Below are 22,967 nucleotides of genomic sequence, written 5' to 3' on the forward strand. Positions count from 1 at the left end.
TAAAAGATGGGCCACTTTATGAATTTTACTGCCCACAGGTCAGATGGGAATACATTCATTCTATATTCAGTGCAGAATTTATACCAGTTTCCCGTCGTTGCTATGCAAAGCACACAAGAACATTTTCAAGGCAAATCATAAAGCATCTGCCCTTCAGTAGATGGAGAAAAAATTCTGAAAAGGTGTGTATGTATGTGTGTGTCTGTCCTTTAATACTTCTCTCAGGACATGCCATTTTTTAATTATTGGTCTATATAAAGGTCAGTGACATGATGCTCATTTTTAGTCTGAATATATTAATTTATTCAGAAAAACTTTAACTCTTTCCACGCCAGAGTTTTATAAAAAATAAAACAAAGTTGCCAGCGAGCCCCAAGAATATTTTGTTGTTTGAGTATGTAAACACTCAATGGATTTATGAATGGCAGTGAAGCGACGTAACTGACGCTGGTAGGTCACGTGATAAGGGCAACATGGCGAAGATAGTACGTCCAGATTACATTCATACTATAATAGAACATACTTCTTATTCAAAATAAGTATGTGTGTATGTAGTCTTTGCAGACTACTGGATGTAGTCTTTGACAAAAATGCGATTTTCTCAGCTTTTTGCTCAAAATGTTACTTTTTTATGAAACTTGATGTTGAAATGACAGGAAATGATGGCATAGAGAGGACAGAAAATGATAGACAATGTTGTCAGAAATTACATGAAATGCTAGGAAATGATGGCATAGAGAGGACTGGAAATTATAGGAAATGATGGCATAGAGAGGACTGGAAATGCTAGGAAATTATGGCATAGAGAGGACAGGAAATGCTAGGAAATGATGGCATAGAGAGGACAGGAAATGCTAGGAAATGATGGCATAGAGAGGAATGGAAATTATAGGCAATTATGGCATAGAGAGGACAGGAAATGATAGACAATGTTGTCAGAAATTACATGAAATGATAGACAATGATGGCATAGAGAGGACAGAAAATGATAGACAATGTTGTCAGAAATTACATGAAATGCTAGGAAATGATGGCATAGAGAGGACTGGAAATTATAGGAAATGATGGCATAGAGTGGACAGGAAATGACAGGAAATGATGGCATAGAGAGGACAGGAAATGCTAGGAAATGATGGCATAGAGTGGACAGGAAATGCTAGGAAATTATGGCATAGAGAGGACAGGAAATGCTAGGAAATGATGGCATAGAGAGGACTGGAAATTATAGGCAATTATGGCATAGAGAGGACAGGAAATGATAGACAATGTTGTCAGAAATTACATGAAATGATAGACAATGATGGCATAGAGAGGACAGGAAATGCTAGGAAATGATGGCATAAGCCGCAGGAACCAGGGTCTAAATGAAGTTCCGGGTAAATATTTCCCCCTCCGATAGTCCCTGCTCACGAGGTAGTACTTTTTCAAAGTTCAGGAACTTTCAGGGGTGGGACTTGTGCGCTGCACAAGCTGATTGGTTGTGTTTACGCCGCATTTTGGTTGGATGACTCCACGCAGCATTTTATTTATTTTTAACCTCCCTTTTTAAAAAATCTATTGCGGTTCGTGTCGTGGCTTCATGCAGTAAGAGTTGTCTGTCTGCAAATATGGAATTTAATAAAAAAAACTGGTGGACTGGCGACGAGTTTCAGGCTTTATTTTGTGGAAGAGGAAACTTTCTGCGTGTTCGTCCCAGCCATCTCACAGTCAATGTCCGCAATAGCTGATAACATACAAATTTTATATCTAACGTTAGCATTACGAGCTTACTGAACACGCTTTATCAGTGCTCGTCTCTTTTCTGCCACAGCTTTTATTATTAAGTCATTATGTTTACACATTGTCATCTATTGCAAGGCACTCCAAACCATGTTATAAATTTACTAACAGGACTGAAATAGCGCTTTGAGGTTAGTAACAAACAACTATTTACAAGACTGTCACTATTTATGATTGATAGACTGGGTTCAGGCTTTTTTTAAGCGTATTTGCGAAAGAGGGAATTTTTGCGCGTTCGTCCCAGGCATCTCACAATAACTGATAACATAGCCTACGTTGTCTAATTTTATACGCATACGAGCTTTCTGAACACGCTTTAGTATCAGTGCTCGTTTATTTTGTTTTGTTAATTACCTCGTTAGTAAACCAATACATAACTGCAGCACAGTTTGAATCTCCTCCATATTTATTATAAATGTGGCGCTCAAAACTGATTACTGTCCGTCGCAGACTGGGAGGAGCAGTTGCGCGCAGTTTACCTTCCCGGTACTTTAGACCGCGGTGTAAACGCAGAAAGCAACCGGTCTGGGGCAAAAAAAGTTCCTGGGAAAAAAGTTCCTGGGACAAATTGTTCCGGGTAATTTTGGTGGAAACGCGGCTATAGAGAGGACTGGAAATTATAGGAAATTATGGCATAGAGAGGACAGGAAATGACAGAAAATGATGGCATAGAGAGGACGGGAAATGACAGGAAATGATGGCATAGAGAGGACAGGAAATGATAGACAATGTAGTCAGAAATTACATGAAATGATAGACAATGATGGCATAGAGAGGACAGGAAATGCTAGGAAATGATGGCATAGAGAGGACTGGAAATTATAGGAAATGATGGCATAGAGAGGACAGGAAATGACAGGAAATGATGGCACAGAGAGGAATGGAAATGATAGGAAATGATGGCATAGAGAGGACGGGAAATGATAGACAATGTTGTCAGAAATTACATGAAATGCTAGGAAATGATGGCATAGAGAGGACAGGAAATGCTAGGAAATGATGGCATAGAGAGGACAGGAAATGCTAGGAAATGATGGCATAGAGAGGACAGGAAATGACAGGAAATGATGGCATAGAGAGGACTGGAAATTATAGGAAATGATGGCATAGAGAGGACAGGAAATGCTAGGAAATGATGGCATAGAGAGGACAGGAAATGACAGGAAATGATGGCATAGAGAGGACAGGAAATGACAGGAAATGATGGCATAGAGAGGACTGGAAATTATAGGAAATGATGGCATAGAGAGGACAGGAAATGCTAGGAAATAATGGCATAGAGAGGACAGGAAATGACAGGAAATAATGGCATAGAGAGGTCAGGAAATGACAGGAAATGATGGCATAGAGAGGACTGGAAATTATAGGAAATTATGGCATAGAGAGGACAGGAAATGACAGGAAATGATGGCATAGAGAGGACAGGAAATGCTAGGAATATATATATATATATATATATATATTTTTTTTTTATTTTATTTTTTTTACCTTAAAAATAATTAATTTATTTTTGAATAATTATGAATATGTGTAAATTGTTTTTGATGATTACACCACATGACGCTAAATTGAAACTTTTCTTGAAAACGGTCCTTTTTCAAAACCATATGAAACAAACAGGAATACAAAGGGTATGTTTCTAAGATTTTGTGTTCTAATCTAGATTTTTGAAATATCCGTTATTTTATTTGTCATTAACCTATAAACAGACGTCTCAATTATCCCATTCCCAGAGTTTATGACACTGTGTCCGGTTTATAACAGATTCAGACAAATCTCGAGACCTCTGCATTCTGTTCCATTCAGTTTTGTGAATTAATGAAATGCATGTCAGGGATTATGAAGGAACATCTCAGGAACCTACAGAACAAAGTGATTTTTCTTGTTTACTTCTGGCAGCGTTCGTTGAGCTTATGAAAAATGAAGCTCGTCATATAGTGGATACGAAATGCAGGGTAATGATACTGTTTCAGCTCTTGACCTGAAGTTAAGGCCGATTATAAACAAGCAGGTAGCATCTGCAATCAATACCGACAAATACTTGCAAAGGAGGGGGGCTAAAAAAAAAGATGAATAAATGAACAAAATGACCTTGGTGGCAGCCAGGCACTTTGCATATGACAATTTGTTTTTAGAGACCGGAGAAAGCATTCCAACGCTGCTGCAAGAGCGTTTCCTGAAAGCTTTTCTTAAATTATTTGAGCCACAAAGAGATTCCGCAACAAGCAAAGGCATCAGCTGCTTTACATTATTCAAGACTTACACAATGGCATTTCTGGCACGTCTCCTGCTTTCAAATTGAACTTGATTTAGTTAAGCTGGGAGAGCAAGAATCTGAGGATAGAGTGGCCTGCCAGACAGCAGGGAGGAGAGTCACTAACAGTACTCACTGCGGTCTACATGTGGCGCGAAACGCCGTTGACCTTCTGTCCGAAATTGCAACAATGCTTTGGGTCTGAAAGTATTATATGTGCGGATGATGAACCGCGCCCGCTGAAACTTTGGAGGGTGAACGTTGGGAATGAGAGAGATTCTTTTCGATATTGCCATGAAAAACCTAATATAACACATATTAATAGGATTTGGCCGGGACTATATAGTGCCAATACAATCTAACATTTATTGCTCCCGAGAAAAAGAGCAGAAGCAAGAAACCAAGGTTTCAGGAATAGAGCAGTAGAGAGATTTTTTTTTTTTTTTCTGAGACAGCCAATGAAGCTTAACAAAGCCATGTTTCAAAATGTATGAATGTATCAGCTGGAATTACACTGCTCCAGTTAAATAAATATCTTCAGGGTTTCTCTTCCCCTGTGTCCGTTGAATGAGCTCTTGTAAACACACTTTTGTAAAAACACTCTCTCTCTCTCTCTCTCTCTCTCTCTCTCTCTCTCTCTCTCTCTCTCTCTTTCAATCTCTCTCTCTCTCTCGCTCTTTTTCTCACCCTCAATGGGTTTTGCAAACGGCCTGATTGATCTATTGTTGGCTTGTGTGGAAGTGTAGAAGGTATCTCAATGTCAGTGCATTATTGGAACGGAAGCTTCGGAAAAGAACTACACCATAAACCACATTAATTGAGCGGCTTCATTATCCGCCGGCTTTATTAAAATAGCAGCTCATTTAGTTGTCGTGCACCAGACTTCATATTTCTTTCCTGGCGCTGCTATCAAACTTGTTTATTTTTCCAAAGTAGTTTATTTCATCGGCTACGAATCGTTGGACCAAAAAAAACTCCCATCTACTTTAGTTTGATTGTCTCTTTTTGCTTCTTTTCTCCGTTTCCCCGTTTTATTATTTATTTGTTTTGTTTTGTTTTGTTTTTTTCCAAAAAGTGCTTCCTTTAGAGGAAAAAAAGGCTTGCCCTGCCCCCACAGTGGAGTTGCCTAGCACCTTGGGCGATTAGTATTTTGCAAACTAAAAAACGTCTTTGTCAAATCATGTAAGTTTGAATTTTTTCTCAAGGCATACTTTTGTGCTCTCTCATCTTCAAAGTGACTAGCTTTGCTCTTTGTGTATGAATGTATATGTATGTGTGTGTATGTTTAACTTAAGTACACACTCTTTCTTTCTATGACTATGCCATTTTTCCTCTTGTACAGCGTTCGCATCTTAGAGCTACATTTTCAGTAGTTGCATTTGTACCATTTTTTTTGAAAACATGTCAGCTTTTGCAGTAACAAGCGACTTTGTGCAGTGAGTAGATGTGTAGTGTGTCAAAACTCTGCATTGCTGTTTTTAATGTCACTTTGTGTATGCTGTACAACTAACAAAGCTGATTTAGTAATCAAATTGTCCAAACTGCACTATAAAAAAATATTGGTGTGATTATTTATCACAACTTAATTTTTTGAGTTAATATTAAGTTACATTTTTTTTTAGTTTAGCTAAGTTGGATATTTAAGTTATCTCAGCTAATTTAAAGGTGTTATAACTTATTGCAGCAACATTTTTACAGTGTGATCATTCAGTTGAATTCAATTATTTTGAGTGATTCGGTTCATTCAGATAGTTCATGTAAATTAAAAGATTTTTTTTAAAACTTCCATCTAGCAGATGCTTTTATCCAAAGTCACTTGCATTGGAGATATATATTTTATCAGTTCATGCATTCCTTGGGAATCAGTTGAGAGAATGATTTTAAGACTCATTTGTTTAATTCCTGAATGAATTAGTTGACTAAACAAATCAGTTGACTGAATGATTCAGTGACTCATTCATAAAGCTGTTCACTTGTTTTGTTCAGTGTTTTTGAATGAATCGGTTGAGTAAAATTATTCAATGGCTCAGTCAAAGAAAGTAGCTTGTTTTGTCCCTGAATGAATAAGTGTTTTTGAATGAATAACTGAATGATTCAGTGACTCGTTTATATGAATGGTCATTTTGGTGCATTCAAGTCTTCCAGGGAAATTCGTAATTATGAAAGTCTTAAGAAAGAATTAATGAATTAAGAATTAAAGAATCTTTAAAGAATTAAGAAAGTCTTAACTTTGTCTTAACTTAAAGTCTTGACTTTGTGGTGATATTCATGTGCTTTCCACTCATAAATACAATGTTTCTGACATGTTATGAATGCACCATTTGATTTCGTTCCTGAATGAAATTGTATTTTTGAACGAATCGCATAAATGATTTGATGATTCTGATCACTCATAAGACAGTCCCTTGTCGCCACCTACTGTCTCAAGGATATAACTTGCAAAAGGAATCATTGAATATCCCCATCACTAATGCACAGACTGACTGTCTTGCTGGATTGAATACAGTATAAACACAGTTGGAACGTCGCTCATCCAATCAAATTTAAGGACAGACTGTTGTAAAATTATAGTTATTAGGATTTATTCTAGCTAGTTGTATTTTGTATAAAGTTATCTTCCCAAGTTAATCTCACCCTAATTGGGATAAATTGTTTCATTAGATTGTTATATATTTAAAAAGACACTGCCTTCTTAAGTAACTTCAATGTAGTTACCTTCAATGTAGTTACCAAATGTTTTATAGTACTTATTTTAGTACTTATTGTTCAATGTAGTTACCTATTGCTAAAAGCCCTTACCTAGGGTTTTTAGCTTAGCAAGCTAGATTTAAAATAGCTTCCCCAACAGTGCCCGTGTGCTTGTTTCAAAATACTTTATTTGATACAAATGGGAACTATGCGTGTCTGATATTTGCAAATCTCTCTAAAAAAGCAGTGTGAGGAGTTCCTGGATGATCTGCCTCAGTTTTCACTTGGGGGCTGAAGCTCAAGTAATAGAAATCTAAAGTTAGTATTATGGCTCTCTAACTGCTCGACTACTTTGAGAGTCTTTTCCACCCTTTGCATTTGAAGAGCCATTTTAATGAATCCCATCCATGCTCTTAAAACTTTAAAGAAGCGACTCCAAGAGAGCTTTTGAACAGTGAATGCCGTCAGAGGGATCCAATGTCTCATAAGTACTTTAGAAGGTATTGTTCTTAGAAATTCAATTTTTTTAAGCTTGCTTGTTTGAAAGGAAGTTTAAAGAATGCTAGCAGTCTTCATTCCTCATCACATGCATAATAAAGCATATGCCTGCACAGCATGGTAAATGTGTAGAAATACAAACAATAAATGGTTGCTTTTTATGCAAGTACTTGATCATGAGCGGCTTATAGATGCTCTGCATAATGAGTCTGTAGGTCAAGAGCCACTCGCACTCTGCTGGTCATCACAGCCATTGCATAACTTGATTTTCAAAAGCCAGAGAACAGTATAGACGGATTAAAAGAGTACGATGTGTCAGCTCTGGAATAAAGACTTTTTGAAACCCCATTATTTTGTATTCTGACTCAACACACCACTCAATATACTGCAAATTTTCAGTATGAATAATTTGAGGTCAATGGCATGCAGAGAAATTGTTGATTCAACTGTTTTGAGCATTACAGTTGCTGGTTAGAAAACATATTTTAGGTGTTTTTTCTTTTATGTGTATTATTTGTATGCACTGAACAGATGGCCTGTCTCCAAGCTTATTCTGAGTTATGGACTCTAGTGTGGTGCTAGTGCATTCTAGCTTTTAAAAGATAAATAATAGCTCAAATACATGGAAAAAGATTCTTGTTGCTTTTATTGAAATGATTTGGCTGTTTTAGGCCCCCACATTAGAAGTCCCAAAATCTGTTCGGAGGTTAAAATGTTGTGTGAATGCTGTCTCCGCAGAGCAATCAATAAAGACTTCCATTTGCTGGCCTGTCTTAGAAAGAACTAAAGATTTTAATGTACTCAAGTCAATATGCAATGGTGACTCAGACAAGAATACAGCCCTTCTGAAAGCTACAATGGGCTCTGGGTGTCTGCTCCAGAAATGCTACATCCCCTAATAAAACTGATTAAGGGGTTTTGCCTATTTGCTGAAAGGCCACTGGGGAGGAAGTGTCTGTTTTTTGCTGTGTCCTCTAACTAAATGCAGTGCTATAGATGGAATCGATAGGACAACACGACGCTAATGAAGACTCAGGCAGTGGGACAGCCACAGTACAGTGGGGCTTGACTCCTGAGTCCCCAAACACCAGACCAGTAATCTAGTCATATAGCGGGAAAGAACTTGATTAAGTTAAATGTAGTAACTAAATGGACATTTACTCTCTCTCTCTCTCTCTCTCTCTCTCTCTCTCTCTCTCTCTCTCTCTCTCTCTCTCCACCTCTCTCTATCTTTCTAGTAGCATAGACTGTAGGAAAGTTGGTTGGTAAAAGTGAGGAAATGACTGTGTAAAAACTATCTATCTATCTATCTATCTATCTATCTATCTATCATTGGTAAAAGAGGGGAAATTAATATCTAAAATGATAGATCTATCTAACTGTCTATCTATCTATCTATCTATCTATCATTAGTAAATGAGGGGAAATTAATGTGTAAAATGAAAGATCTATCTATCTAACTATCTATTTATCTATAGGTAAAGAAGGGGAAATTAATATCTAAAATGATCTATCTATCTATCTATCTATCTATCTATCTATCTATCTATCTATCTATCTATCTATCTATACATCATTGGTGACGGGAAATTATTGTCTAAAACGATAGATCTGTCTATCTGTCTGTCTGTCTGTCTGTCTGACTGACTGACTGACTGTCTATCTATCTATATATCTGTCTGTCTGTCTATCTATCTATCTATCTATCTATCTATCTGTCTGTCTGTCTGTCTGACTGCCTATCTATCTATATATCTATCTATATATCTGTCTGTCTGTTTGACTATCTACTATATATCATTTGGTGAAATAGGGGAAATTATAGTTATATCTATCTATGTATGTATCTGTCTAAATGTCTATCTGTCTGTCTGTCAATGGTAAAAATGGGGAAATAGAAAATGGAAAAATGGAGAGAGAAAAAATGGAGGAAAAAAATGGGGGGGGGGGATTATATGTAAAAACTATTTAACAGCATTTGTGGTTAAATGCTCTAACCAAAACTCTTCGTTTTGATTTATCCTGTTTTCATATCGAGCTTATCACATAACGAACTCATTATTGCTTCTGAACTCACAATTGCGTGATTGTCGACGAGTTATGGGAATAAATGAAAGATTCATAAGGCAGGAGAGCAGTTTACTTACCGCAGTACAGGATCAGCAGACCGCTCAACAACACCACAACCCAGAAAGTTGAGGACATCGTCAGCCACGCATTCCTCCGTCTAGTCCTCTTCCTAAAGGGCGAAGCCATCAAAGTCAGCCTCAATTCTCCAGTCAAATTAGCCTCCAATCTGGCTCATATAGCCAGCAGCTATTCACGCGTCAGCTTTCGTCTCAAAGTTGCCATAAAGAAACAAACGAGGGAGAAACGGCGCGAACGTATCCGTGAGAAGCACTGAAATGAGACTGCAAAAAGAAGATCCTCTGTTATCAGCGATGCGTTAGAGACTATTCAAGCTAACACTTTAAAGAAAAATAGGCTAAATCATGTCTCGCAGAGCTACTAACCGACAGATAACTTAAAAAGAGATAAGTTGGGGTAAAAAATAGACTGCAACTGTAAAACTTTAAAAAGAAATGGGCTGCTGAATTGGAGAGAAGCGATGCTGCCGTTTCATCCGTTCTACAGAAAAGTGCTTGATAACTGAAGTGAATATATATATATATATATATATATATATATATATATGTATATATATATATATATGTATATATATATATATATATGTATATATATATATATATATATATATATATATATATATATATATATAGTCAAATCAACAACTTTCTGTTGATTAAGCCAATCTCCTTCGTTGTATTAACTCAAATTTTATTTTAAGGCAACCAGGTAACTTACTTTTTTTAAGTTAAACCAAAACCAACAATATTTTTTTACATGGGTCAGTGGCAGTGGCAGTATTTTGTTTGCCTGGATATACTAAATAAAATATTACATAAAAAAGTTATATTTCCATAATAAATGGCAACAAAAAAAACATACTTAAAATGACTTGAATGAAACAGAATCTAAATCCTGCACAGTAACCTCTTTACAAGCCCTAGTAACATCTAGCCTACCTATTAAAATAGCACAATATAAATCGAATACGGTTGTTCATTCTCTTAAAATATGGACTCAGCTAAGCCAGCATTTGCAGTTAAGACAAGCACTTCTGCTTCACAGCCCAATATAATAATCATGCATTCCTCCCTGCCAAACTATACTCTGCATTTAAACAATGGCAAGATAAGGGCATTGCTCAGATTGGTGATCTTTATATTGATGGTATTTTTGCTAGTTTTAATGATTTGTGTTCCAAATTCAATCTTACAGTAATCAAACCGACCGGTTTCTTTATTTTCAGATCCGTAATTTTGTGAATGCCCAAAGCCCATCATTTCCATATATTCCATCTAAGTCTTCTGTAGACTCTTTGTTTGAAGTTCCCCTTCATCTACAATGTTTTATTTCAAGAATATATACAATTCTCATGTCTTTAAAAAGATTACAGTTTTTCTCAGTCGCTTTGGTGCATTTCTCAGATCAGAAATGAAATTCTCAAAACTACTTGTTCAACCTCCACATCATCTTGTCACTTGTGCACATCATAAAAGCAGTTTCTCATTCTTTTGAACAAGTTGTGATTACTTCGGTACATTCATGCAATTGATTATGTACAATTGTCTGCGGTTTCCTACATTATCAGTTGCTAATGCCATGTTGCTCAAAATGTATTAAAAATGTATTTCTATATCACAATAAAATTGTAACGTTTTTTTTTTTTGTCAGACCACTAAAATTGTAACTGTGAATCCAGTCTCTTTCAATCAATAACTCAATCAATCAATAACGTATAGTAGTGTGTAAATTTGTACTTTTGAAATGGATATATGGCTTACAGAAGAAGCGCAGCTTTGTACATTTCAATACAGTATCTGTCATCCAAACTGTTGCCATAGTTTACATCAGGTAATACTAACAGAGGACAGTGTTTTATTGACAACATGACTAAGCATTTTGACTATTTTGTTTGTGAAAAATGACACAAGGACTTTTCATTCTGATGGCATTGACATAAATTCTTACTTAAGATGAACTAAAGATTGTGTAAGTTACAGGCTTTTGCAGGTAATCCAATGTGTGGTGCTGCACTGTAAAAATGAATACTCTATATTTACTCAATAAAATTGTGGCAACAGATTACAAGCAATATTATTAATTAAATTGAACAAATTAGAATTGAGTAATAATTAATCAAATTAATTCATTAAAAGTTAACCATTTAAAATGAGTAAAATTTACTTTTTTTTAAACAAAAATATTGAAATAACAGACAGACGTCAAAGATGAATTAAGAACTCTTTATTTTTTATTGGCAACATTGAAGACACCTGATGTTAACAAGCAGAATCACCGAAGGAGAAAACCGTAAATTGTAAGTCACCATTATGGTGATCAGTGTTTGTTTTAGTTGGGCTCTTGACCTTAAATCAATAACTTTAGATTGTGTTTGGCTGCTGTACCTAAGTTATAACAGCCAGATGAACAATGAGAAAAGGTGATCTGATGGTGTTGGTTGTGTTTTAACAATCATTATTACACAATCATTTGACCTGAATCTCTGGACTCATATAGTTAAAAATATGATCCTGTACAGGGACAGAGCTGCTATAATTAACTATCTAATATATCTAAAATACAAAAAAAAAAATTTTTTTTTAATTTAATTTAGTTTCTAAACACACAGACATCAAGAATCAGCCTGTGAATCTCAACAATGGTGACATTTATAAAGCATGTTGCAGTGCATTCTGGGTTCCACCAATCACAACTCTTTCATAGCTCCCATCATGCATTGCTGCATGAATAAATAATGAGCTTATGATCAGAGGTGATCTGTTTGTCACCATTGCTGAGATTCATACACTAAATCTTGATGCCTGTGTGTGCCTATATAAAAAACAAGTTTTTTGTTTTTTTTTGTTTTTTTTTGGGTCATTTGGATTTCATTGAAAAGGCTAAACATATTATGCTGTACAAGGACAGTTTTGCTATAATTAATAAAATAAACACAACTCAGACATTGGGCTCTATATGAGTTCAGGTGAAATAATGATTGTTAAAACACAACCAACACCATCAGATCACCTTTTCTCGTTGTTCATCTGGCTGTTATAACTCAGGTACAGCAGCCAAACAAAATCTAAAGTTAATGATTTAAGGCCAAGAGCCCAACTAAAGAAAACACTGATCACCATAACGGCGACTTACAATTTACGGTTTTCTCCTTCGGTGATTCTGCTTGTTAACATCAGGTGTCTTCAATGTTGCCAATAAAAAATAAAGAGTTCTTAATTCATCTTTGACGTCTGTCTGTTATTTCGATATTTTTGTTTAAAAAAAAAGTAAATTTTACTCATTTTAAATGGTTAACTTTTAAGGAATTAATTTGATTAATTATTACTCAATTCTAATTTGTTCAATTTAATTAATAATATTGCTTGTAATCTGTTGCCACAATTTTATTGAGTAAATATAGCGTATTCATTTTTACAGTGTGTTTGTACGAATTGTTTTGAGAATGCACATACTTCTTTGCAAATATTAAGGATGATTTAAGAAATGCACCAAAGCGACTGAGAAAAACTGTAAAAGTGGATGGGAGAAAGAGCTTGGAATAGTATTTTCAGATGATTTTTGGAGCAGTGCGCTACGCAGAGTGAATGGTAGTACCTCTTGTCCCCAATTGAGTTTAATTCAAGGTTTTGCCGTGTGCACCTAAGCAGAACACGTATTGCTTCTTTTAATCCTACTTTCGACAAGACCTGTATAAGATGTCACACTGGAGAAGCAGATCTTACTCACATGTTTTGGACATGCCCCACACTTACTATTTACTGGTCAACCATATTTGATACACTTTCTAAAGTATGTGAAGTACAACTGAAGCCATGTGCTGAATTTGCTATATTTGGTACTCCAGGTGATGAAACGAGTCTGACTCAAAGACAACTAAACATTATTGCCTTTGCATCCTTATTGGCAGCTGGGTTTTATTACATTAGAAATCTACAAACCCACCAAAAGCATCGCACTGGCTTCAGGATTTGATGTTATACCTTCACTTAGAAAAGATTAAATATTAAATTAGAGGTTCCCATAAATGCGTGTGTGTGTGTTTATGTAATTTAAAGAAAATATGTGTTTAGTAATGATCAAGTTGCAAGGAAAGTTTTTCAGTGTTTACTTTTTGCCACCTGGCATTTTAGAGCCACTAAATCAAGAATTCTGTTGAATATGTCATAAACACTTCAAAAATGTATGAAACCAACATGAATAAAAAGACTCCATTTCTTAAACTTGGCATCTCAAAAGTACATTTTAAAAAGATTTATCCTGTGTATCCTTTCAGACATCTGCATTTTTCATTGACAGGCTATGCATTTATCTCACTGTGTGCATTTTAGTATTCACAACATTACGTAGCATTTTTCCCCGCGATAAGCCTTTGAATTCAACATCACCTTAAGTTGTGGACACCAACATAATATCCAAGCAGAGACCAGAGGAAATGGTCTTGATAAAACTTTGATATAGCACTTAGTGCTGTTTGTATATAATATACAAACCGTTTAGATGAACTTGACTAGTCACAAACATGGGACTCAAATACTAATGCAGGGTGGAAAACTTGCAGTTTAATTAAGTCAGCCCTCAGCACTGGTGTCCTCATGGGAAAGCCTTGTTTTCCTACGTCATCCACGTGAGAGATGACGGTGTTTGATGGTTTTATTTATGACATGCTAAGTTTCATTCCTTTGAAGGATCAATAGATCAAGTGTGGGTGGGTTCCTGGGGCAAAGAGTAGACGATGGTGTCTGGCACGTGTCTATAATTCATAATCCTAGAGCTTGGATTGCTGGGATACTCAGATGATTGTGTACAATAGCAGACAGCCCTAGACCCACCTCTTTCTAAACCCCTTGGTGTCCACCCCTGGCCCCGGGCCACCCCCAAGGGAAATCACAACTACTTCAAAGCGGCCTGCTGAAGGAAAGGAGAAGAAATATTTCAAACTGTATAATTTTTCATGCCTTTCGATCACAACATCCTCTCCAGGACACTCAAAGGTAAATGTTTTTTTTTTTTTTTTTTACGACATGGCGATTTCATATTAATTTGTACAATATGAATCATATGAAAATGTAAAAGTTTTAGAAAAAAAGTAAGAATTAGGTCCACCCCTAACCCCACCCTAAACATAAGCAGATTGTACAAAAACAAAGAGATCATATGAAGTCGTATGAATTAAAGTCCGGTCACATTTACCGATGCTCTGCTAAATTCCTTGAGCGAAATCCAGTTATTTTAATTGGAATTGGCGCAATCGGAATGTCTGATGCATATGTCACACAAAATTAGAAATACTTTAGGAGTTTCGAAGTCGTCATCTGATTGGTTGAACAGGATTTCTGGGGGACGTACATGTTGCGTTCTTTAATGGTCTGCCTGGCAACAAAGCCGTCGTGATGTCAAACCCCCTCGTGGAAAATGAACCTGTGGTGTTTACAAATGTGCCAATGAGTGCTTATCATGCTCAACTAAACACTGGATTTTCAAAAGGGAGTATGTAAAGTTCACGACAAAGACTCTTTAAAATATGTCCAAGGGTTTTACATGCTAGGGACACCGACTTTACATTTTGAACAACAACAACTGTGAGTGGTTGCTTTACATGTCAGTCAAACTGCCTCTGGGTGGTCCTTGGCCAGTGAAAGCTGCTGTGTGAATTGTAATGAGATTGTGTGAAAACGACCTTCAGCACCAACTTTCCTCTTCTTATTGTTCAGAAACAAGTTGACGGTATTATAATACCATGAATTTATATTTCTCTTTTCGCAGGTAACTGTAACATAGTAAGTGAGTCCAGACTCCTTTCTTACAGGCATGTATTTTCTTGTTTTACAGCTCATTAAAGTTTTTACACTTGCTTTCATTCTGGACACGTATCAAAATTGTTTGTCTATGCGTGCGAGCGTCATGCGGTTTCAGTGAGGAGACAATATACTGCATTTAGTGGAAAGGGGCAAGGAGATGTCATGAGAGAATAACATTACTCAGCCACTTAAGAGGTAGGAACCTTCAAAGCAATGTGTGCCACAAGAGGGATTGAGGATGCACAACACCAATCTGATAGGACCTGAGGGAGCAGTCAAGGTCCTTGTCACTCTGCTTATTATGATATGGATTAAGCACGAGTGACTGACAGGAAGTATGTCTTCATACAGCCTGTAGAAATGAATCTAACATCCAACATGATTATGTAACCAGTTATTATAAAAGTTATGTTGTTATTATTATTGTTTAGCATGGACTTAATTGCGCTTGCGTTCCTTTCTCATTACTTGTTTTGAATTAAACAGAATTGTTTATTATCCTGAGACCGCTTGGAATTAAATAACGCGGAGTGATAATATCATTCCTGTATCCCCTGTTCATTATTATTTCATAAAGTGCGTTGTTAAAAGCCATTTATATTGACATAGCGTGTTGAATGGAAGATAGCATAGGCCTACATGATCTGGTTCCCGAGGTTTTAAAGTCTTACCGTTTAAGTCGTCTATTTGTATTGCAAAATTCATGCAAATAAAAACTTGGCCTATTTATTTCCACAATAATTTGAGTCCTTGAAAGTAGCACTAAAACTCTCATATGTTCCGATGGTAAAACTGTTCTCTCTTTCCTAGATAGAGAACTGTAAATAAGACATTTGTAAGTTGATTTTCCTCAAAAGTGTAAACACTGTGGTCCTGTTGTGCTATCTAAACTGTTCTGTTTATTTGAGCATCCTGACTAGTGCGAAATATGTTTGTCCAAACAATAGAAGACGGGGTGAGTGTTTGATAAATATATTGTGTGTGTATATATATATGGATGAGCCAAAACATTATGACCAGTGACAGGTGATGCGAATATCATTGATCATCTCTTAACAAGGCCACATATTAAGGTCTGGGTAGATTAGATGGTAACAAACAATCAGTTCTCATAATCAACATGTTGGATGCAGGAGAAATGAACAGGAATAAAGATCTGAGTGACTTTGACAAGGGCCAAATTGTTATGGCAAGTCGACTGGGTCAGAGTATCTCTGAAACGACTTGTGGGTTTCTCCCGGTCAGCAGTGCTGAGAACTTACCAACAGTGTCAGAGGAGGGATGAACTTCAAACTGGTGTCAAGGCTCATTGAAGCACAAGGGCAATAAAGGTACAAGTCACACAAAATTTTAATGATGGTTATGGGAGGAATGTGTCACAACACAGTGCATCACACTCTGCAGTGTAATGGGATAGCCGTAAACCAAACTAGTGTGCCTATGATGACGCCTGTCCACCAAAAAGCTCTTAAAATGGACACGCGAGTGTCGGAACTGGACCTTGGAGCGGTGGAAGAAGGTCGCCTGGTCCGATGAGTCATATTAGGCTGGTGGTCATAATTTTTTGACTCATTGGTAATATATGTACATAATGTGTGTATATAATATATAAAATGGTGTAATCAGTAATGATGCTGAAAATTCAGCTTTGCCATCAAAGGAATAAATTACATTTTAAAATATATTCCAATAGAAAACAGTTATTTTAAATTCTACTTCACAATATTACTGTTTTTACTGTATTTTGTGTTATTTAAATGATCCCTTAGTAAGCATAAAAGAGTTCTTTCAAAAACATAATCATAAAAACAAACAAGATAATAATGATTATATGAATATTCTGCATATACTGCTGTTTAAAGAAATGTTTCCAAATATTCTAGACCAATAGCCAAAGGCAAGGCATTCATTACAACTACTACTATCAACTACAGTAGGCTACATCATTAGTCTGGTCTTTCTTTTTCTGCCCAAACGGAAAGTGAAGTGAAGTGCAACGGACAAATGACTCAGGAGAACTTTTCAGAGTCCAGAAAATGCTCTTCCTCCTTCCTCCATTTCTTGAGCAGGGTGTCCTTGGTCCTTTTGTAGCCAGTTTTATGGGAGTTTTGTCTTTTGATGGTGAAAGAGACTACACACAATCTGATGCTGTCATCTGTAATTGGTTGCCTGCCCAGAGGACCCTCCTAGCTGCCATTCTTCTTTATCTCTTCACTCTTATCAGTCCTTTTTCTCCTGGAGTGTCAACAGGGCACTAGATGTGTGTTCATACAATTGGAGGGCACAGCGGCAGTGATCAACCTTGGTCTTTGTATTGCCAGGAACATTATTTTCTACTGAAAGGTCGGAAGAAACCTTTGCACCTGAATAAGATGTTAGGTCAGGTGAGCTCTAAAAGAAAAATATAAGACACCAAACAGATTTATATCGGAACATAAACATCATTCTGATTAAATAAAATAATAAAATTTGTGAGCATTACACTGTAAAAAAAATGTTGCTGCAATTAGTTATAACAACTTAAAATTTGTTGAGATAAATTAAATATCCAACCTAACTACACTAAACTTAAGTTAACTAAACTTAATATTTTAAGTCAAGCACGAATACATACTTTTTTAAGTCGAAACAACACATTATTTCTTATTCTAATTTTGAAATTTATTTCAATCATTTTTTGCAGTGTATAGTGGCTCTTTAGCCACCAGTGCACTGAGATTTGTAACAGACAGGGTAATTATCATTAACTAAAACTGCAACTATTTAAAATGTTTCTGTTGATTGAAATAAAGCTGAAATAAAATAAAATCGAAATGTTAGTTGAAAAACTTTGGCTTGGCATTAAACTAAAATAAGTTTAAGATGAATCACTAAATAAGCAATATATATATATTTTTAAAAATACATAAGCACTCTGATTACTGAAAAATGTAGGTAAAATTAACAAAAATAAATGCTAACTCAAAATATTATTAAAACTATAATAACACTGGTATCAGAACAGAATCATCATACTAAATAAAATAATACATTAAAATAAAATAAAGAACATAGGCTATATGTCACATATAACATATTAAAATAATATATATCATTAAAATTTGTAAGCGTCAGATATATTGACTGCGGATTAAAGAAAAGTGGATTTGTTTGGGATGGAGGAAGTGCAGAAGAGGGCGGTGTCACTGAGGCAGTAGTACCTCATAAATCAGTCATGACATCTGAGGCCAGCAACCTTAGCTAGCCAGACCCAACTGCTGAAAAATACACTTTTATTTTCTAAAGCTTTTGAAATCATGAAGCAAGTTCCTTAAGTCATCGTTTTAATGGCATTTCAGATCAAAGTCCTCATTGTGAACTGTCCCTCCCTTACAGTGAAAGCAAGCGCAGGGCTGATTCGCTTTGATGGATTATAGTCATTTTAATAATGGAGCTAAATTTGGAGTTGGATAATGTCAACATGAGTCCCACCCGTACAGTACCGTATTGTGGCCTCAACAACAAAATAACACGATTATCTGTCCCTCATGTCACTTTCTATTCTAGCTGTTACTGATGTTTTACTAAAAAAGTCCAGACTTTGAAGGTGAAGTGCATTTTTGCGCCACTTGCAACTGTTTCGCAAACACTCACCCGTCTTATACCCGTCTTTCACACTGAGTGTTTTCACACTTTTGTAAGTTCAGGTAAGCTCAAATCTAATTGGACGGAGTGTCATCGTGTCATATATTTGCGCCACTTAATCACGCTCAGGTGAAAAGGCCCTTTAAGGTGCTGTTACATTGACCTTTTTTAACCCTTAAAGGTGCTCTAAGCGATGTCACGCGTTTTTTAGGCCGAAACATTTTTTGTCACATACAGCAAACATCTCCTCACTATCCGCTAGCTGCCTGTCCCCTGAACACACTGTAAAAAAACGCGGTCTCTGTAGACAGCCTAGGCTCCACAAACAGCAACAAAAACAAACTGGCCCAGCCTGGACCACGAAACATAACAAACAGTGTTACAGCCAATAACCGACAAGAATGATTTGGTGGTGGGGGTTGGGGGGTAAGTGCGCGTGCACATGAAGGGGGGTGTGGGGAGTGGAGGAGAGAGAAGCATGAAGAGGGAAGTTACCTAGAGGAGAGGTGTCCTAGACAACAACAACAACTAACGTTATAATTATATTCTCTTGAATTTTGATATGGCCGACACATGACCAAAGAGACGACGTTCCGATGAACAAATAGCAAAGAAGAGGGAAAAAAAGAGAAGGAACGCGCAAAGTCCCGAATTTACATCAGAAAAGCACGGAATGGAGGGGGAGGGGACGGGATGAGGAGGAGGGAGGGTCGAGCTAGCCTCCGTTTTGTTTGACAATACTTCGAATGTAAACAAGAAGTGACGTCACCCAACATCACTTAGAGCACCTTTAAATGCATGAATTTTTCACCAATCATTATTACATACTCGGGTCTTTAGTGATCTATATCTAACACGGATGGATCTCTACCTGTCGCGATAGTATTATATTAGAGTAACAATTATTGAAGTATAAAATATTTCGGGTTATATAGGGATTCGTTTGAGCAGATGTTTTATACCATCATCACTGTCCTCGTCAGAGCTCATTTCCCAGTACATTCAGCATCTGGCTCATATTCGCCATCTCAACCATATTCTCAAAACTATCATTTTCAACATTTTCAAAATCAATATTTTGATCGCTGACAGCTTCTTCACCAGATCCACCATCAAGTGACAGTGCCACTAATATTTAACTGCGTTCAGTACTTGCTCTGCAGTAAATCACTGAGCCATTTCAAGTTTTGCTGATGATACTTCCTATTCTTTTGTTTTCTGCCTGCGTAACAATGAGTGAAACGTCACTTCATCGTGTATCAGACGTTGCCACCTTGTGGAATAAAGATGATTTGCACTTATTCATTCATCAAAGATTTAATTATTGTTGTGCAGAAAAAAATATATACTTACAGTTACACACCTCTGGTCGCTAGCGAGTCGATTATACATTTTTATACTATACAATTTTTTACAAAAAATAAATGGGAAAGCAGGCATTCTTTTATAATTTTGTTCTTGTTATAGCCTATTGTTTATAATGAATTGATTAAGGAATACTAAGAAGGTTGATGTCTAACTTTGAAAAATGAATGAGGAGGAGGGTGGTGAATGATGTCCCGGGTCACCAAAGACCCAAGGTATGCATTTAAGGGTTAAGCAAATTGTCACAGGTGAAATTTCAGTAGGAATCATGCGATTGTGAATTTTGCTCAAGGGCGAAAGTTTTCCCGACACAGATTTCGCAAAAAAGATTGACGTGTGTAGCCTAATGTAACTAACGTGACAAAAAAAAAGAAAAGAAAATTCCTTGACTGGCCCAAAAGTGAAGCGGCCCACCGGGAATTCTCCCGATTCTCCCGATTACCCACCCCGGGCCTGAGTGGATACCTATTGTAATTCCTGGATTTTGCCTGGGGAACAACGATAACATGACCGTACCGTAAGTCTCTTGGACTTATACTGACACCAAGTGGAGTTGAGGCAGCATCACTAAAAACTGGAGTCATTATCTCATCTATTTTTAATCTATGATTCGTTTATTTATCTGTAAAACTTTAATGAAGATCAGATTACTTTTTTAAATCATTTTCAATGAATGTTGCCCCCTATTACATTATGACTAACTACATTTAGTATGATTGACTACAATTATTTCACTAACTAGATTTGTATTCCATAAACATGAGACAATATGCCAAGCACATTGGCCCAGAGAAGAATATGAGATGACGGAGAGTGACGAGAGCAGAAGAATCACGGAAAGCAGGGAATCGCCAGGGAAACAGAGGTGACAGGGACTGGGAGAGAGGGAAAGGCTGTTTCTGCCTTGTTCCTCCAGAGATTCATTGCTCTCCTCATCAATCATAGAGGGCTGATGAAATTGTTCCTGCCCAGAGAGAGCCTCATGGCTCTCATGTGCAGAGTTGGCATAAATCCTGCTGGCAGGGAATAGAAGTGGATTATATTGTGCAAATTAATTGTTCTTTGAATTTGCCACTTTTTCTTCCTGCCCGCGGAGGGCTTGGAACATGAGCAGCGTATTGTCTTTTTCTCATAGCTGTTATTTATTTTTATTTTTTTGTGCTGGCATATCTCCTAGATTCTTACCTTTTGAGAGGAACCATGTCAATAATTTCAATTTGAAAGGGAAAAGGTTGAGGAGCAGCCTCGGAGAGCATTTTCTGGATCTAAGTATTCCAAGCAGAAGGTCAAAAATGGACAGATCTTTATTATTTCAGCCAGAAACCCATAAATTCCCATAAGCACATAAATATCCACACCTTCACTGAAGAACAAACAAAAGAGCACTGCCTTCACCTGCAGATCAGTCATTAATGTGTTCTGTTTATTTTTAGACCACTTCCCCTTTGTCTGATCGGGCCGGAGCTGTAGACAAGCTTGGAGATGTCTCTCTCTCATTAGTGTTTAACACAGGACTCTTGCCATCAAGGTCAACAGGACCCCTGTGCCTGTTGAGGAGGGCCTTGCCAAAACTAATGAGAGGACCACCGGTCGCAGAGAACAACTTCTTTATTTTCCTGCTCTGGTTCAGACATTCACTGTCCTTTGCCTGACCAAAAGGTGATAAATATTTTTGCATTTGTTTGCTTGCAATTAGTTATATAATAAGTTAGCGCTGCATAGATCTAGGTATGATCTACAATTGATAGTTTATTTATTTGAAATAGTATTGATTTTATCTAGCCTATTTACCCTACTTTTGAAATTTATTGCGAGACATTTGCAAAATTACACAAATCGGGGTTTTGTGTCTTGGAGACAGAAATTTTGGAGACATGGGTCCTGTAAAATTGCTATAAAATAAAACTCATAGCTCATATGTTATTTAGTTTGACCTTCTGAGTCTGACAATCATCCTTTTATGAAGGTTAAGCAAGCATGCACCTAAATTACAATTTGATGTCAAAAGAAAAATGTGCCTCTTATAAAAAAATCATCTAATGCCTGCATATGCTACTGTATGCTTTCCTTTGAAGGTAGATCGATATTTCAATGGTAAATCAGCACAAAAAAATAAATAAAATGTATTCACCATTTCAACGTGTTGAGTAACTGTAATGTGCTGAATGCTACTAAAACTCACGAGCAGTGCAATACTGCCCTCTAGAGGATTTCTAAAAAGTCATTTCAAAGTATTGGCCAGATGATCCTGTTGTTATTGTCAAATCTTTCATTTCATTTCATTTCTAAATCCAGTATGCGGGTCAGCAGTTCGTCTTAGAAAAAAAAAAAAAAGCTTACATGGCCTAAAGGAATATGATACTTTTAGGACTCCTTATTTGAACTTATATAGCTTACATGATGAAGATGCTTGGGGATTAAAGAAAACCACAGAGTATGAACATGATAAATTCCAGTCATGCAGACATGGACAATGCGTGCCAAACGCACAACAGAGCGTCCGCATGTTGTTGAACACAATTAAATGTTCGATTAGTGAACAAATAGTTATTTTGATTCGGACGTGTTTAGTGAATCACTTCACAAATTCGGTCTGACTGAATTGCTCTGTCTAAACGGTTCTAGAGTCAACAGGTGTGTTCGACTTGAATCGGCGGCTACTTGAAGCAGTGAATGCGGGTTAGAAATTTTGTCCGACTTGAGACAGCACCAACGCCACGTGACTGTGACGTATGCCATCAAAGTACCGCGAGAGCGATTCGAGAGCAGCCGGCTGGTTCTGTCAGCGCAGATTCTTGCTCTGATGACGACAC

At 36.8% G+C, this 22,967-nt stretch overlaps 1 protein-coding gene across 1 annotated transcript in view; it reads right to left on the reverse strand.

Annotated features, from left to right (window-relative positions):
• tafa5b (TAFA chemokine like family member 5b) overlaps nucleotides 1-9,597 on the reverse strand; it is a 49,278-nt gene extending 39,681 nt beyond the window's left edge. Inside the window, exon 1 of the mRNA XM_084095702.1 lies at nucleotides 9,367-9,597. Within this exon, the coding sequence (XP_083951828.1) occupies nucleotides 9,367-9,475 (109 nt within the window). The 5' untranslated portion in view covers nucleotides 9,476-9,597. The remainder of the gene's footprint in view (nucleotides 1-9,366) is intronic.
• Nucleotides 9,598-22,967: the final 13,370 nt, after the last annotated feature.

This window comes from Abramis brama (genome assembly GCF_963993115.1).
Source record: "Abramis brama genome assembly, chromosome: 20".
NCBI lineage: Eukaryota > Metazoa > Chordata > Actinopteri > Cypriniformes > Leuciscidae > Abramis > Abramis brama.